The sequence below is a fragment of the Podarcis gaigeae genome, assembly GCF_964106915.1.
Source record: "Podarcis gaigeae genome assembly, chromosome: 13".
NCBI lineage: Eukaryota > Metazoa > Chordata > Lepidosauria > Squamata > Lacertidae > Podarcis > Podarcis gaigeae.
This window is the reverse complement of record NC_139689.1, coordinates 48,979,198-48,997,980: the sequence shown is the minus strand read 5'-3', so window position 1 is coordinate 48,997,980 and position 18,783 is coordinate 48,979,198. Positions and strand designations below refer to the sequence as shown.

General features: G+C 45.5%; 1 protein-coding gene across 9 annotated transcripts in view; it reads right to left on the bottom strand.

The window, feature by feature from the left end:
• Positions 1-18,783, bottom strand: part of EPHA5 (EPH receptor A5) — a 248,584-nt gene that overhangs the window by 221,026 nt on the left and 8,775 nt on the right. For all 9 annotated transcript variants that reach the window (XM_083709143.1, XM_083709144.1, XM_083709148.1 and 6 more), the window contains exon 2: positions 5,088-5,152. In XM_083709143.1, coding sequence (XP_083565269.1) covers positions 5,088-5,152 — 65 coding nt within the window. The remainder of the gene's footprint in view (positions 1-5,087; positions 5,153-18,783) is intronic.

Here is an 18,783-nt window from a genome sequence, read left to right as displayed (position 1 = left end):
CTGTACTATAAAATAAATAAGATAGTATTGTAAATGATGAAAATTTTTTTAAAAAAATTATTTCTCTGATGATAGTCATTGTTTGGAGGGGAGACTTTTATCCATTTCTGCAGTCACACAATCAATCAATCAATCAATCAACTGAACTGGGTTCCACACAGCCACAAAAACAAATTAACCGAAAAAGCCTCAAAAACAAAAACACAAAATAAATAGCAAAACCAAAAGCGCCAAATGAAGTGGTACCTTGGTTCTCAAACTTAATCCGTTCCGGAAGTCCGTTTGACTTCCGAAATGTTCGAAAACCAAGGCGCGGCTTCTGATTGGTGCAGGCGCCCCGAAACAATAGCCGACAGCTGCATCGGATGTTAGGCTTCTGAAAAACGTTTGAAAACTGGAACACTTACTTCTGGGTTTTCAGTGTTTGGGAACCAAGGCATTTGAGAACCAAGGTACCACTGTACTACCTTCCACTTTGTGTACAGAGGCTGTATTCAGGCAGCACTTTGTGCCATCTTTTCAACATTCCCTTACCTGTTCATTTTCAAGTTTTATGTGATCTTTCACACAACATAAAAACCGCTTCTGGAAATCTAGTAGAAGTTTAGTGCTCATTTCTGGGTTAATTGTTTCCAGGAAAGAAAAAGCAATTTGCAACCCCGTTAACTTGGAGATTTGTGTTGTAATTTTCCTGCAGTTTTCACAATAGCGCCACCACTGCTTGCATTACAAAATTTGGATTGGTGTCCCAGTACACAATTCCTTCCCACCATCTTAGTGCAACATGGTGGTGTGTCAATCAAAAAGCCACCATTCCATGACAAAACACAACAAGAGGCAGAATCACTAGCAATATAACCAGGATGCAATAAGCCCCCTGTCTGAATGTAGCCAGAAGCAAGCTACAGGTCAAAGATACAGGTGCTTTTGAACTATGTTTGCATCTGTTCTGAAACATGGTATTTATATTGCTGATTTGATGTTCCAATCTACAAGCCGAAATGAGCCAGTCAGACCTGGAATTAACTGTAGGTAAGGGAAATAGTACTTGGGACGCGGGTGGCGCTGTGGGTTAAACCACAAAGCCTAGGACTTGCCAATCAGAAGGTCAGCGGTTCGAATCCCCACGATGGGGTGAGCTCCCGTTGCTTGGTCCCTGCTCCTGCCCACCTAGCAGTTCGAAAGCACGTCAAAGTGCAAGTAGATAAATAGGTGGAAAGGTATACGGCATTTCTGTGCGCTGCTCTGGTTCTCCAGAAGCGGCTTAGTCATGCTGGCCACATGACCTGGAAGCTGTACGCCGGCTCCCTCGGCCAGTAAAGCGAGATGAGCGCCACAACCGCAGAGTCGGTCACGACTGGACCTAATGGTCAGGGGTCCCTTTACCTTTAAGGGAAATAGTGGCAACAGAATAAGAACAGAACTAAACTTGCTGGGTGCAATTTTACACAGCAGAAGTACTAAAAGTTATTTCAGAAGTTAAGGTTATCCAGCCTTCTCTGATATCCCATGATTTAAAAAGGGATCCATCTTGTTGAGACCCACTAACAAAACACACCTACAAAAAGCAGCCTACTTCACTGAGTTATTGCAAGAATAAAATGAGAAAAGGGGCATGCATGCCATATTGAGCAATCATGTAAATGGATGAAGAAAATCCTCACTAATTTACTACTACTGGTTGAGCTCTGGTTTAGTCATCAAATGCTGGGACCCGACAACATCTGATTAATCCACTAATGGCAAATCTACCAGGTAAATCTGCCCAGTTCTATGCCAAGTTGCTTACTAGAAGAAGAGATTTCCGGTGTGACTTTGGCCACGGACAAGTTTCTGTCTCTGGTGGTCAGGATCAGAGATTGATATGTATTAGACAAAAGTCAGAAACTAGCATTGTCTTATGATATGTCCTAGTAGTCTGTGTGCTTTCAATGTATTTTATATGCATTGAATTTCGTCAGGTGGGTCTTTGGGCCACAAAGTGTGTTCTCCTTCATGGAGAGCATGTGTTGCGGTGGGGGCCGACAGGACACTCCAAAGTTGTGGGGCGGGCTAATTGATCGTTGGCCACTGTTGTGATTGGGCTTCCCTTGTTGTTGGGAAGAAGTTAATGTTGCCATTTGTTGGCTGACAGCAAAAAATACTAAAACTCCCTGCATGAGGCGTAGAGCTTCCTCTTTTTGCCCCGTGCATCAGATTGCCCGTCCCCCCTCCCTATATTTAGGGTTGTTCGCTTTGACCTTGCTATGCCTGTCATGGGGTCGTCTGCTCTTGGGGTAGGAATTTTGTCCATCTGGCTGATTGGCTGGGGCCATTTGGTTTTTGCCTACTGCGTAGCAAATCGTCACAACTTATAAGGTTGCGGTTAGGCATTGGTTTATGGTTTGGTTGGTTGAGGGGCATTGATTGGCTGTGCCTGCCCCTCTAATGCTGCTGCTGCAAGGGATTCCATTAAAGGAATACAGGGGCTCACTATTGCTTTTGTCCAACCCTGTCAAGGGGCTAGGGCCATGCAAGAGCCCCTGGTTGCATTTGGGGAGGGCTGAGGGCAGGTTCCCTGCTCCGTCGCTATCCCCAAGTGTATTCCCCTTTTCTGACTTTCGCAGGCGTGCAGAATGTCAGTCTCCCCCCCATGGGGGGGGCAGATGGTCGCAACCAATGCCTAAGCAAGCACTCACATTTTTGTATTTTAATAAAGTTTTGGCCAAAATTATGCCAAAAACCTTAAACAAACTTTCTGTGTGATGTGTGAGTTATTGGGGTGGCCCTGGGGACCTCAACAAGCAATAAAGAATTGTTGTTGTAGTAGTCATCACATCACTTAAGGTCAGTGACTATATAGTTCAACTGACTCAGTTGTGAACATATTATCAGAGTGAAAATCAAATGTTTGAGTGGCCTTCCACGTTTTGAAAGCCTCTCTCCACATTTGGAACTAGTATGCCATGAAGTTCTCTAACCCTGCCTTCTTCCCCTGACATGTGGTTTTGCTTCTACATGAGGGACTCGTTAAACAATTTCCTCCACCATGCAATCTGCTGTTTTTTTTTTGTAGACTGAGAAATATTTTGCAGCTGCCATTAACAGATCTACTTTATTTTTATTTTATTTTATAAAAATGACATACTTCAAACCAAGCATAAATATTTCCAGAAAAAGTAATTTGATTTTGCTAGTTTAAAGCAAACCATCACACTGAATCACTACAAAGCACTGGGAAGCGATTAAAATGATGAAGACTCCAATATTAGTAATAGGCATTAATCAGGCAGTCTATTGAAAGGACGGGTTGTTTTCTGGCTAAACCTTGCTAAAGCACCACAAGAAGATGAATCTTTAGTACACTAAGCATTCCTCAAAGGACGTCCTGACAGCAGAGCATAATGGGGAAGGAAGTTCAGCCTTCAGAAGCTTCTCCTCCTCCGGTTTCATTTTAATTACAGCAACCACTTTTCAAATCTATATCTGGAATTGAGAATTAAATATTTACATAGAGCAGATCTTGAGAGAGGGGGGATATTAGGGAAAACGAGAGAAAACAAATGACGCGCCAGTTGTAGAGAAATAAAGCAGCATTTCCAACATCTGAAGAAAGGCTGTGAATATATTGGGGCATAAATCTCAGAGAAGTGGGTTTACTGAACTCAAGTCAACAATAATAATAATAATAATAATAATAATAATAATAATAATAATAATAATAATTTGTTTATACCCTACCCATCTGACTCGGTTTCCCCAGCCACTCTGGATGGCTCCCAACAGAATATTAAAAACACAATAAAACATCAAACATTAAAAACTTCCTGTTATGTATTCAGTGGTCTGTGTTTGCCTGAGCTTGAGTCTGGACAAAGGAATCTGAGCTCCTGTGTTCTGATTCGATATATGATATCCAGTCACAGAACATCTCAGGATTTGGGCTTCTGCCATTGGCCCTTAAACTCTGAGTCATGATTCGCAGCTTGGAAGGTTAGACAACCAATCACGTTGGGAGTGGGATTGGCCCTGGCCTTCAGAAATGTATATAAGCAGTTGCTTTGCCCATGTTGTCCAGCTCTGCTAGTTCAATAAAGGTTCTTGCTGTTATCACTGTGTCTTGCCTCGTGGGAACCCACCTACACTTCACTTCCCTAAACAGGGCTGCCTTCAGATGTCTTCAAAAAGTCAGGTAGCTGTTTATTTCCTTGATATCTAATGGGAGGGCATTCCACAGGGTGGGCGCGACTACTGAGAAGGCCTTCTGCCTGGTTCCCTGTAACCTTATTTCTCACAGTGAGGGAACCGCCAGAAGGCCCTAGGGAATTCTGGAAGTAGTCAATAGTCTGGCCAGCTTGGTTTTTTAAAAATCTTTTTTAAAAAGAAAATAAAATGTCCTCCATTATTTTAGTCAATCATTCTTGTTGCACCTGTATACTGACCATTTCTTTTTTCAAGCTGGTAGCAGGCTAAGAGTCCAAGATGACCCTTTAACGGGGAGGTTGGACAGCAACTCTCATCAGCTCTGGCCTTCATGGGCAATGGTCAGGAATGATGGAAACTGGAGTCCAGCCTCAAGTGGAGGGCACCATATTGAATACTACTGCTTTAACAGTCTTCAATGGGAACCTCCAATAAGAAAAGGAGATAAGAATCCTGGCAGACAAGATTTTGGAGTGCAAAAGCTCTCCAGGCTTGACAATGACTACACACACACACACCCTTCTGAAGGGAAAGGTCAGAATAACAAAAGGTATAGTGAATTTGAAGGCATGACAGAAACAAGCGGGGTTAAAAGCAGCAAGGTTCAGTGTCCCATTTATTGTGGATCAAAAACAGTCATAAGGGGTGCTATTCCAGAGCATATTATCTAGACTGGGTCCCCACTGAGGTTTTTGCTCCAAAAATAAAAGAGGCCACATCAGACATACTTGTTTAAACATATGACTAATGTCACCTAGCTTGACCCCAAGATCTGGGAGATTCTGGGCAGAGTTATCTGGAAGCCAAGCTGTAGCCTTGAGCGTAGGGGTGCACAAACTGCTCTGGAAAACCTTACATGAAGGAGAACTATCATTAGAACATCACATGGCACAAGAGAAACTTACCCCATTCTTCGGGTAGGCTATCCATCCAAGATCCCCCATTACTGATCGAGAGTCCAATAAATTCACTGGGGGAAAAAAAATGCGAATTAGGGGTGTTGCAGGAGGAGGCAAATAATCATGGTTGCCACAGGAAACAAGCAACCATTTACTTTTTTAAATTCTATTCTAAAGGTAAAGGGACCCCTGACCATTAGGTCCAGTCGTGACCGGCTCTGGGGTTGCAGCGCTCATCTCCATTTATTGGCCGAGGGAGCCGGCATACAGCTTCCGGGTCATGTGGCCAGCATGACTAAGCTGCTTCTGGCGAACCAGAGCAGCGCACGGAAATGCCGTTTACCTTCCCGCTGGAGCGGTACCTATTTATCTACTTGCATGTTTTCAAACTGCTAGGTGGGCAGGAGCAGGGACCGAGCAACGGGAGCTCACCCCGTCGCGGGGATTCGAACCGCCGACCTTCTGATCGGCAAGTCCTAGGCTCTGTGGTTTAAACCACAGCGCCACCCGCATCCCACTTATTCTATTCTACTCTAATGCTAAAAAGAACAACTGCTCACAGCACACACTCACGGCCTCCATTAAAGCCAAGCACAGCTGGGACTCTGAAGCACCTCTAGGGAATCTCTAGTCTAGCACATGCCTTTATCCAAAAGCAAAGCATCCTGCTCTTAGCATTGTGGACCATATTTTCCTGAGCACAACCAGGCAGGAGAAGAGGAGAGGGAGGATTATATACTGCATGCAGAGTAAGCTCAAACCTTTCCTGCATTTAACTTTTCTGCATTTAACTTTATGCACATGGCATAAAAATAAATTTTAAAAGGCGTGGAAAGGGGACAGGCACCTGGGGGGAAAGACTTTGGCAATCCCACCAGCCATTGCACCCAATGTGTTTTGATTATACAGTGGTACTTTGGTTCTCAAACCTAATCTGTTCCAGAAGTCTGTTCCAAAACCAAAGCGTTCCAAAACCAAGGTGCACTTTCCCATAGAAAGTAATGCAAAATGGATTAATCCATTCCAGACTTTTAAAAACAACCCCTAAAACAGCAATTTAACATGAATTTTACTATCTAACGAGACCACTAATCCATAAAATGAAAGCAATAAACAATGTACAGTACTGCAGGCACACAATCAATCAATCAGTAGCTGAACTGGGTTCCACACAGTCACAGAAACAAACAAAAAAAGTTGCAAAAACAAAAACGCAAAATAAATAGCAAAAACAGACAGACCTCAGCGCAACACTCAAAACGCAAGTGTGGCACTCAATATGGAAGCGTAACACTCAAAACGGAGCATATTCAGCTTCCGAAAAAAGTTCGCAAACGGGTTTGCAGCGTTCTGGTTCCAAGTTGTTCAAGTACCAAGCTGTTTGAGAACCAAGGTACCACTGTACGTGGTTTTGGTTTCAGGCACCTGGGACATAACCCTCATGTAAGGTGTGGGCTTACTGTATCAAATCATCATGCTGGACTTTGTGCATAGGTACGGCTTGCACTGTACAGTTCACACCCTACAGTCAATTCGCATGTGGAAGGGTTGGGGCCATAGCTCAGTGGCAGAGCATTTAAGGACCTCAATGATTCAGCTAGAGGTTACAGCGCTGTGCAAATTGGCTGCAACATTATTACAGCTGGCAAGATTAACACAGCCCGAAAAATGCACTGTAGGGATCATGTGCTCCCTTCCTTGTGGTATAAGAGCCTCTTCAGGAGAGGGAAAGAAGAACAGGGTCAAAGCAAAGAAATAGTAGGTCAGGGAGGCAAGCGGAAGACAACTCTAGAAAGCAGGTGCAAAAGGAGCGACAGAGAAACGGAAAAGGCAAGGCCTGTAGAGTGAAAGCGAGACCAGGTAGCAACAGAGTAAGGAGCGGATCTGCAGGAAGCTGATGTTTTGTTGCCAAGGTTGCCAGACTCAGACCCCAGGAGAGAGCAGAGTCTGGGAACTGGAATGGAGCCTGATGAGGTAGAGGCAGAGCCCAGTACTTCTCAGCAGGGTCAGAAGATGTCACCTAGCATATCCAAGACACAAAGCCAGACTGTCCAGCTGGCTGAAAAGGTCAAGCTTAATGAAACGTAGTGGGAGCAAATAGCAAAAGCTCTCAAGTCTAGTAGAAAACAGAGCCCTGCCTTTGTTCTTCAGTCCCCTTCCCTAGAGTTTACACTTTTCCCTGGAAAGGAAGCTAGCCATCCACAATCACACATATTTGCAAATCTTTGGATCGGACCCTAAAATCTGGTAGCAGTTCTATTTTGTTGCAGAAACAAAAGTCTGCCACACAGAAGGAGATAAGGCATTTGACAAGAAAAACGGGTGACCAGTCCCAGGGGAGACAAAGCGCTAGTAAAATAGAGGCAGCCACCATGATGGGAGTCGCAGTGGAATTCTGGAGAACATCACCATCTTTGGCCGACAGCCATTGGGGCTGATAGCGGCTGGAGTTCAACAACATCTGCAGGGCACAAAGTTGGCTACCTTCACATGATCTGAGCCCCAGTGAATCCATGACTTTGGAAATGGTGTTCCGGAACAGGTATGGGGAAGGCCTAAAGGGAACAGTCCACCCAAGACTGATGGCAGTGACCATCTTACTCCCAAGACGAATCTGTTGACAAACTGATTTCAGGTTTAGTCTGCACTGTACAATCCAAGAGAGAGCTGGGATTTATGAGAGTGCTTTGGGTGGCAAGTGGGGAGCACCCATCTTGCATTTTAGGATTTCAGGAGGCTGTGAAGCAGCAATCCTCAGCGGACTACACCTTGCGCTCTAGGTAGAAGTGCACTCCGTTTTGTCTGCCTGAGCTGAAATCCGCAGCTTCCAGTGGCGTAGCGTGGGTTGTCAGCACCCGGGGCAAGGTAAGTAATTTGCGCCCCCTAACCCGTGGATTTGCGCCCCCTAACCCGTGGATTTGTGCCCCCTAACCCCCAGATGTTGCACCTGGTGCGGCTGGCCCCCCCTGCACCCCCCATGCTACGCCACTGGCAGCTTCTGCCCCAGCCAATTAACAGACAGTTTTGCATTAAATAGTAATAAACTATTCCCAAGCTTACGACATTTTTCTTGCATTACCTAAAATCCGTAGTCCAAACAGAGAGGGCATAATTAAAAAAACGAATCTGCACACACTTAAGCAAGCTGAATAATATTATAGCTGCTTCCATTTGGGGCTTATAGTTAACAGTCTGTTGAGCGCTAAAAAAACCCAAAAACCTACATCCCTGCTAAACTAACACAAAGTCTAATTTTGTAAGAGGGTGAAGGCGTTACTTAGATGGCAACAAATTCATTTCCAATTCATCTTAGAGGCCTTTTGTTTTTCATAATTTCCTACTAATTTTTGCAGATATTGTTTGAAACTACACCAACCCCATCTTTACTTTATTGATAATTCTGTTACTAAAGTTACATAAGTTACATTGTTCCATCTCAGCTCAGTGATGTCTACTGTGATTGACAACGGTTCTTCTCCAGGATTAGACAGCTGCCTATATTGTTCGTTCCTGGAGTTGCCTAGGCCGGAAGCTGAGAACTGCCACACGCGAAGCATATGCTCTATCAACAAGCTATGGCCCTTCTTCGCACTAAAACACCAAATCAGATCCAGTTATTGTGGAGTTATGAAGCATGCCCAATCTGGACCCTTCTGCTGTAAACAAAGTGAAATTGCCCGTGGTGTAATCAGAATTAGAAACCGTTCTTCTCAGAGAGACTTCCCACTAAGAGACAATCTGCAAGCAAGTCACTGTGCTGCACTACTCTAAGAAATTCAGTAGGTTCATTTGAGGTTCAGCTTTTTCTAAACAAAAAATATATTCAGCAAATGGCAACGAGACAACTATGCTGCACATTGTTCAGGTCTGCTCATTTTTTCCTTCTGGCACCAGGGCAGCAAGAAGCCAATATCTTTATCAGGAAACACCTAAAACACGCTAACAGCAAGGCTTGTAGAGTGAGGGCACACTCACACACTCACCAGACCTTTGTATGTCAGTGAGCATCTGTTTGGGAAAAATGACCCATGCCCACTTCTGAACTAAGCTGCTTCTCACATAGCTGAATAATCTTCCATACAGAGCCGGCCCTTTCGTGATGCAATTGCATCATGATGTGTGGGAGGAAAGGGAAAATTAGCACCCCTGGGCTCCTGGTTTCTTCTCATTCAAGGTAAAGGACCCCTAGACAGTTAAGTCCAGTCAATGGTGACTATGGGGTACGGCGCCCATCTCACTTTCAGGCCGAGGGAGCCAGCGTTTGTCCACAGACAGCTTTCTGGGTCATGTGGCCAGAGGACTAAACCGCTTCTGGTGCAACAGGGCACAGTGATATGTGCCAGAGCACACGGAAACACCATTTAGCTTCCTGCGGGAGCGGTACCTATTTATCTACTAACACTGGTATGCATTTGAGCTGCTAGGTTGGCAGGAGCTGGGACAGAGCAACGGGAGCTGACTTTGTTGCATGGATCTGAACCACTGACCTTCCGATCGACAAGGCCAAGAGGCTCAGTGGTTTAGACCACAGTGCCACCTGCGTCCCTACTTTCTTCTCATAAACTGCTGCCCGCCCACCAGGTGAGACTCCTAACCGCTGTGGGGCTCTTTAGAGCAATCCCCGCACCGCCCCCCCCCCAAAAAAAATATTGAATCCTTCCTTAGAGCAAGACATTGTTGCTGAAGTGGACCAGGAAAGTGCCTTCACGGATAGAATTTCCTTTTAAAAAATATTTTGAAGTCTATACGTAGTTAGGGATTTATTTATTTTTAAAGACACTGTGTGACATCCCATACACCAGGCATAGGCAAACTCGGTCCTCCAGATGTTTTGAGACTACAATTCCCATCATCCCTGACCACTGGTCCTGTTAGCTAGGAATGATGGGAGTTGTAGTCCCAAAACATCTGGAGGGCCGAGTTTGCCTATGCCTGCCATACACTCTCCTGCCTAGAAAGCCTTGCTCTGAAGAGTTAGAGAGCAAATGTACAGCAAAACAATTTTAAAATAAGAGGAGAGGAGGAGGTGTGGGGAAGGTAGCTTATATACAAAAATTCCCCTTTTACTTACATTTGGCCCTCCAGAGATTGCTGGACTATGACTCCCTGGCAGTTCTGGCTGGTGGTGATGAGGGTTGGGGTTAAACAAGAACCAAAGGCCAATGGATAAGGCATCACTTCACTAAGCTGAGAGGTCTAAGGGCCAAACTCTACAGTACAAGGTTGGGCCTTTTTCACCACCCTTAAAGTCTGGAAAGGAAACTGCTCTCTTGCTTCCAGTTGCTACCCTTCAAGGCTGCTTGTTTGTTGTTTCCTTTAAAAAAAAAAAGTCCTCCACACAGTAGAGGGAGCTATAAGCAGTGGCGAAGCTGCATGCTCCAGCACTGGGGAAGGAGAGCAGGCAGGGGCATGGCTGGCGCACTTCCCGGGGGCATGGTGTGCATCCCGGGGGCAGGGCATGTCCGGGGGGGCAGCCGCGATGGTACTCCCCTCCCTGATGGTGCCGGGGGCGGTGCGCTCTCCCCCACCCCACCCACCCCGTTCCTCCGCCAGTGGCTATAGGGTCTCCCTCTCTGCCACTTTTCCAATGCTGACTCCAAGGTTGTGTTTCCATTTTTAAAATGGATCATGGGAAAGAAACTTTCATTTCTAGATTTGGCCCTTAAGAAACCTGCGGCACAAAGTGGCCAAAACGACTGTTGCAGGAACCCAGAAGTGAGCAAGAACCACCAGAAGTTCTTCACACGCAATGAGATAATTGAGAGGCACATGAGTGTATTTGAGCATATTCTTATAAAGACGGTATTATTATTATTTTAAGAACAAAGGAAGACTTGGGCAAAAAGACAACATAGCTAGAGGAAATCTCTCTGCTACAGTTACAATAATTAAGTCATCCAGGAAAGTGCATACGTTTAGCAAATTGCAATAGGCGCACGATGAGTATTGATCTACATTGTTGTATAACTAATTAAAACCTGTCCTGGAGAAACAAGTAATGAATATAATTAGATGGAATGTTTGATAGCACAAAGTTATTTTGCATACATTAATTAAAACATAAAAAACCCACTAGGTTCAGTTTTGCAACATAGCTAAATGGCGTATGTTTGCAGAAAATTAGTGAACGAAACAGACAGAGCACCAAATTCATAACAATGAAGGCTTAATTCTCTCACTTTTAGCCAAAACGGACCAGACCTCAAGACAGAATGCTGGCAATAAAGGACGACTCGGCTACAAGAAGAAGAAGAAGAGTTTGGATTTGATATCCCGCCTTTCACTCCCTTTAAGGAGTCTCAAAGCGACTAACATTCTCCTTTCCCTTCCTCCCCCACAACAAACACTCTGTGAGGTGAGTGGGGCTGAGAGACTTCAGAGAAGTGTGACTGGCCCAAGGTTACCCAGCAGCTGCATGTGGAGGAGCGGAGACGCGAACCCGGTTCCCCAGATTACAAGACTACTGCTCTCAACCACTACACCACACTGGCTCTCTAAATCTGGTTTTGCAATGTACTGATTTGCCGAGTATGAAAGAAAAGGGGTCATGAAGCAGGTACCTTGGAACAATCATTCTGCAACAAACAATATGAAGTGATCATTGAATATTTTTTATTTTAAAAAATCATGAAAGAGCATAAAACTGACTCCTGATGACTGTTGGAGCATGGGAAAAGGCTGAAAGGCAGCTTGAAAGACAGCCTCTCATGGGGGAGCATTCCACAAATTGGGAGCCACCACTAAAAAGGCCCATTCTCGCGTTGTCACCCTCCGGACCTCTCATGGACGGGGCTCACAAAGAAGGGCCTCAGATGATGATTGCAGAGTCGAGGTAGGGTTGTGGCTTATTGCAGTCCTGAGCCATTTAAGGCTTTACAAGTCAAAACAAGCATTTGGAATTGGATCCAGAAACTAATCAGCAGTCAGGGCAGTCAGGGCTAGGGTTCGGTGTAATATGCTAAAGCCATCTTACCCAGCCGCTGAATTCCACATTAGCTGAAGTTTCCAAACTGTCTTCAGAAGCAGACCTATATATAACACATTGCAGTAATCTAACCTAGTGATTACTAGTGATTAGTAATTACTAATTAGTGATTACTGATTACTAATTAGTGATTACTAGTGATTACTAGTGATAACCTAGTGATTAGAGAACAGGCTATTCCTGTCCAGACAGGGGCACAGTTGAGCCATCAGCCAAAGCTGATAGAAGGCAATCTGTGCTGTCTGAGCCTCAAGGGACAGATATGAACCCATAAATACCCCCAAGCTGTGTACCCGCTCCTTCAGAAGCAATGTAACCCCATCAAGAGCAGGCCACCTCCCATCCATCCAGCTCACTAACAGTGCCTCTGTCTAATCTGGATTGAGTTTCAAGTTTGTTGGCTCTCATCTGGTCCATTACCGAGACAAGACAACGGGCCAGCTTCCCTGCAGATGTAAAGGAGAAGTAGAGCCTTGGTCATCAGCATACTGCCGGCAACAATTCTATTACTCATCCTCATTCACATCTAGCCATCAGCCTGGGCATATTCTGTTTCCAGAGATAACAGGTACCCTTTGCCCTCTCTCCCAGTCATGGCAGGGAATCTGAGACTCAACCAGCAAGGAAGAACACATTACAGCATAGTAATGGGTGGGTATAGCAGGCTTCCTCCAATTCAGCCCTCCAGATGTTTTTGAGACTACAATTCCCATCATCCCTGACCACTGGTCCTACTAGCTAGGGATCATGGGAGTTGTAGGCCAAAAACATCTGGAAGGCCAAGTTTGAGGAAGTCTGGAATATAGTCTTTGTGGTGTCATCCAGATGTTATTCATCTCTCATCAGCCCCCACCTGCATGACGAATGGTCAGGGATGCTGAGAGTTGCAGCAACATCTGCAAGGAATCATTCTGGCAGCCCCTGCAGTGAAGTGTTCATGCAGCAAGTACCTGCTCTGGCTAGAAGCCCAAGTTGAGGGTGACAACAGAGCTGCAATGCTGTCCCAGAAGACCATCTTGCCCAGACCTCTCGGCTCTACCAAAGCGTTCAAGCCCCTTCATCATTAGAAGTCAAAACTTTTCTCCCCTCGTAAATCCTTATTGATTTCATTGCTCCATTGTTTCCCTGCCGTTCTCCCTGTTGTGTTAAGTAATTCTGCAAAGCTGTAAATCCAAACCACTCCTGAAACCAAGAGACGGATTCAGTGATCTAGGAAATCAAAAAGCAAAAGACAGGTGAAACCCCCACAAGAAATCAAAACGACACTGTATGAAGCAAATACTTTATTAATTATTTGCATGAAAGAAAAGGAGATTTTATATTAGGATGAATCTATTTAGGTGCTACAGAAAGCCAGCTATGGAAGGAAATTGGTTATAAATAGCCTTTATGCTCAACACACCATCAGAAGAAGAACATGTGTACAATGGAATGAGCTCCCAAAATGAAACGAGAAACAATTCTCTCTTGGAGGGGACCGACATACTCCTTCCTTAACAAGCAGCAGTTGCAGGATGCTAAAGATGCTGCTCTCTGTTTGAAAAAGTGAAAAGCCTCCCAGGTCTGGGGCAAGGTCTATTTCTGCACCAAGCTGTAACCTCACTTGATACTGGTTCAGTTCCATGATGCCCAGCCAAGCTAGACATGCAAGGGAGCCTTCAAGCTTCCACAAAGTCTGCACCTCTCCAGAGGTGAACTGGGTCCTCCCAACTGGAACCTGGTACACAAAAGATGGGTGCAGATGAGGACCTAGATTCACATCTGGCCATGGACTGGCTGGGTGCAGAGAATTGGAGGGAGGTACCAGCTAGGGAACCCCCAAGGGGAAAGACTCAGAGCCAGGGGATTGGTGGTGGGATGACGTTGAGTGTTTAGAAGAAGAAGAGGGAGCAGACTGGGAGGAGGAGGTGTCAAAAGAGGCAACAGGGTTGAGTGAGCAGGAAGAGTCTGTGGCAGACAGAACTCCAGAGGCAGAGGTAGAAGCAGAGGCCAAGAGGCAGAGATGAGGCAAGCTGCTGAAGAAGCCAGGGGGGCTCCCTTCTGCTACAAGTTACTCTCCCCTCGTCCCCCAGAACCTGAAGAGGTATGGAGATGGTGGAGCAAAGATAATGTGGAGCATCAGACTGCTTGGGAAGGAACCATGGGGAGGAGACTTAGGGAGCTGTGGGAAAGCAAGGACCTTCAAGTCCCCACAGCTGCCTCTTTGGGGCAAGATCTTCTAGGAAGAGTTGCTGTGCTCTCTAGGCCTGGCCTCCTGGGCTGTTAACTTCACTGACACCATGTGAATTATTGCAGTCCTGCTCCAAGTACCCACCTCTGTCACTGGAGACGCACAAAGACTTGTAGGGCCTCGTGTGTGCCTGATGTCACCAGATAAATGCCAGGGTCTAGAGCAAAACTGAAGGCTTGGGCTGTGAACTGCCTACATTTTGAAAAGGAGGTCAAAATTTTCACCTCTTTAAGCACACACACACACACGCACACACACAATTGCTAAATTGGGAAAATTTGGGAAGAGGGCAAAAGGCTTCCTGGAAAGAAGGCCTGCATTTTGGCTCGGCCAATCCAGAACAGCTCGGCCAAACCAGAGCAGCTCACGGAAATGCCATTTACCTTCCTGCCGGAGTGGTACCTATTTATCTACTTGCACTTTGACATGTTTTCAAACTGCTAGGTAGGCAGGAGCAGGGACCGAGCAACGGGATCTCACCCCATTGCAGGGATTCGAACCGCCGATCTTCTGATCGGCAAGTCCTAGGCTCTGTGGTTTAAACCACAGCGCCACCCGCGTCCCACTTATTCTATTCTACTCTAATGCTAAAAAGAAAAGCTGCTATAGCTCCTGTTTTAAAGAGCCACTATCCCTTTAAGACCAGGTGAGGAAGAACAGGCACTTATGATGTGATGCTAACACTGTTTATGCATGTAGGAGGCCACCAGAACAAAGGCTCAAGCACACAGAACAGGAAGAGTTTTCCTGCGGTGGCAACAGACAGCAAGCTGCATTGTGCCATTTTGCAACTTTGACCCAGCCTTATTAATCAATACCTAATTGGGTAAGGAGGGTGGCGAAGAGAGAAAAGAACTCCTCTGCATTTTGAAATGGATGCAATTCTACTAGAAAAGCATTTTGCTAGAAGTTTGGGTAATCCAATACCCCGATATGCATTTTTTAAAGAATGCAATTAACAAAATATGTCATGCATACTATTAAACTAGATAAGGTGGGAGAGAAGAGTGACACAGAGAAAGCTCAACTACAGGCAACAAAACTGCCTGAATACTTCTGTTGTTTCAGTTAAAGAAATCTGAGCTATCCGGGTGGCGCTGTGAGTTAAACCACAGAGCCTAGGGCTTGCCGATCAGAAGGTTGGCAGGTCGAATCCCCATGACGGGGTGAGCTCCCGTTGCTCAGTCCCTGCTCCTGACAACCTAGCAGTTTGAAAGCACATCAAAGTGCAAGTAGATAAATAGGTACCGCTCCGGCGGGAAGGTAAACGGTATTTCTGTGTGCTGCTCTGGTTCGCCAGAAGCGGCTTAGTCATGCTGGCCACATGACCCGGAAGCTGTACGCCGGCTCTCTCAGCCAATAAAGCGAGATGAGCGCCGCAACCCCAGAGTCGGTCACGACTGGACCTAATGGTCAGGGGTCCCTTTACCTTTACTTTAATCCTTTCAGCAAGACCTTATAATTTAACAAGCGAGGTCCCCCCCCCAAAAAAAAATACAGTGGTGAGAATCCCCAGTTCAGACAGAAATGCTCCTCTTCAGAGCTCCAGCAAACAAGGAACAGCTTTTTGGGGTACAAAATCTGAACTGTATTTGTGCAAGTGTTTTGCTTTGTTTTCCAGTCTTGAATAAAGCAATTCTTTTAACTTTAACTTACCCATGGTAATGCAGATGATGTAACAACAACAACAAAAAAATCAGTACCCACGATTGAAATTAATTACCTTTATTTCCATTTAATTTCATTAACACCCGCATTTTAAAATAAAATGGAAGAGAATGGTTCAAAGTAAGGTTGATATTTTGAACTGCAGTTTTACGAAGCCTCTGGAGGTTCCCCAGTTCATGAACACACTAGTATCCACTAAAGAATCAACAAAATTCTAGATTTCATGGACACGGGAAAGAATGAAAGTACAGTGGTACCTCAGGTTAAGAACTTAATTTGTTCCATAGGTCCGCTCTTCACCTGAAACTGTTCTTAACCTGAAGCACCACTTTAGCTAATGGGGCCTCCCGCTGCCACCGCACCATTTCTGTTCTCATCCTGAAGCAAAGTTCTTAACCCGAGGTACTATTTCTGGGTTAGCGGATCTGCAACCTGAAGCGTATGTAACCTGAAGCGTCTGTAACCCAAGGTACCACTGTACATTAACAACTTAGACGAGATGAACCTTCAGAGATGAGATGTTCCCTTCCATCCCTGCAATTCTATGATTCTAGGAACTTCTGATAAGGTTCTGAAATCTGATAAAGGCTATGCATAGTTTGTGTGAGAAGAGACCTCAATTCCTCAGCCATTTCCCCATCCTTCTCTCAGGGCTAAAGCTACAGAATTAGCACCCTGGTTCAGCAGTGGAGGAAGCCGCTTAGGGGCAGGGTGAGGGCGAGGCAAGCCACCCATTGGGGCAGGGCACACCGTGGGGCCTCCAGAGTCTGCCTGCTTCCTCCCACTCAGTCGCCCTACAGCTAGGGGAGAGGCAGGGGGTGGACTGTTTGGGCAGCGCAGAGCCTGCGCGCACCCAAACTCAGACACACTGCAGGCCCCGCGGTGAGTGCTGCCCGGCATTTTGTCACCCCCCTCAGTTGTGACACCCGGAGCGGCCTGCACCCACAGCCCTCCACCCGTGCCCTGGTCAACTAGACTAACCTTCAAGCCTAGCCTTTGTTTCTCTGTACAAATCCCATCCTTCCAAGAAAAACTCCAGCTACTATAAAAACCCTGAAAACAAACAATGCAAGCCAAAATATACCAATTCACTTAATTTAGAAGTTTTATTTCAGAAGTGCAAACAAGGTCAATTTGTGCCCTGGGTGAAGTGACCTCTTCTTGCATTTGTGGAGGGAAGAAGAAGAAGGAGGAGAGGAGGAGTTTGGATTTGATATCCCACTTTATCACTACCCGAAGGAGTCTCAAAGTGGCTAACATTCTCCTTTCCCTTCCTCCCCCACAACAAACACTCTGTGAGGTGAGTGGGGCTGAGAGACTTCAGAGAAGTGTGACTAGCCCAAGGTCACCCAGCAGCTGCATGTGGAGGAGCGGGGACGCGAACCTGGTTCACCAGATTATGAGTCCACCGCTCTTAACCACTACACCACACTGGCTCAGCTCCCTCTCTCTTAAAAATGAGCACATGCCGTTTGTAACCAAGGTGCTCCCTTGCCTGGAACAGATTAGGGCCTTTGTGGAAAGCAAAAGGAAGCTTTACAGAAGCCCTTTCCCCCAAGAGACGAAGCCTTGGTAGAAGTCACAATTACAACACGTGGAAAATGCTGAAAGTTCCATCCATGCAATGGAAACAATTGTTCACTTTCCAAAAGCTCACCGTTTCCTTCCTCTTTCTCTTGAGGAATCGTGTCACCTGGGAAAACAAAGGCGTGCGCTTCTTTGAAAAGGTCTTACACACTGATTCTGCAAGGCTACTCTGCAGAATCCAGCCACAAACCCTGGAAATTGTCACTAATGATGAATGAGCCTCTTACATACAGGAAGCAATCATTTTGCATGGATGTTCCATTCCCGGCCCCTGCATGCCTCAACGTATAAGCGTATAAGCACATTCTGCCCCACTTTGCCTTCTCCCAGGTCCAAAAGGACCCAGTTAAAATGGCTGCCACCTGAATGTACCTTAAGTACATTCCTTGTGTACCTACACAAACCCACAAACCCTACACAAACCCAACGAGAGGTGTGCGCTTGCTTTTTCTGGGCTATCTCATTTATTTTATTTGAGACAAACAAATTCTCCTCATCCAAACAAGGAAGCTTTCTCTTCTTGGATCTTCCATCCAAAATATTATTTAGATGCCATGCTTGTTGTTGTTGTTTAGTCGTTTAGTCGTGTCCGACTCTTCATGACCCCGTGGACCAGAGCACGCCAGGCACTTCTGTCTTCTACTGCCTCCCGCAGTTTAGTCAGACTCATGTTTGTAGCTTCAAGAACACTGTCCAACCATCTCGTCCTCTGTTGTCTCCTTCTCCTTGTACCCTCCATCATTCCCAACAACAGGGTCTTTTCCAGGGACTCTTCTCTTCTCATGAGGTGGCCAAAGTATTGGAGCCTCAGCTTCAGGATCTGTCCTTCCAGTGAGCACTCAGAGCTGATTTCCTTCAGAATGGATAGGTTTGATCTTCTTGCAGTCCATGGGACTCTCTAGAGTCTCCTCCAGCACCATAATTAAAAAAAAAAAATGTTTTAGCATGCTGATATTCAGATTACTTAGTATTACAGTATTTAAGATGGGGGGGGGATCAATTTTTTAAAAGAAAGAAAGAAAGAAAGAAAGAAAGAAAGAAAGAAAGAAAGAAAGTAAGTTTGTCCAGTTTGTAAGAAATTGCATGATGTGCCAACAGAATACATTTGACCTTACTGACAGAAGGTTAAAGCAGATTTGTAGTCTACTTATAGGGACTTCACATATGGACACACCTAATTAATTTAATGCATTGATGCAACAACATGCATGATTGATGAAATAATGCTGTGT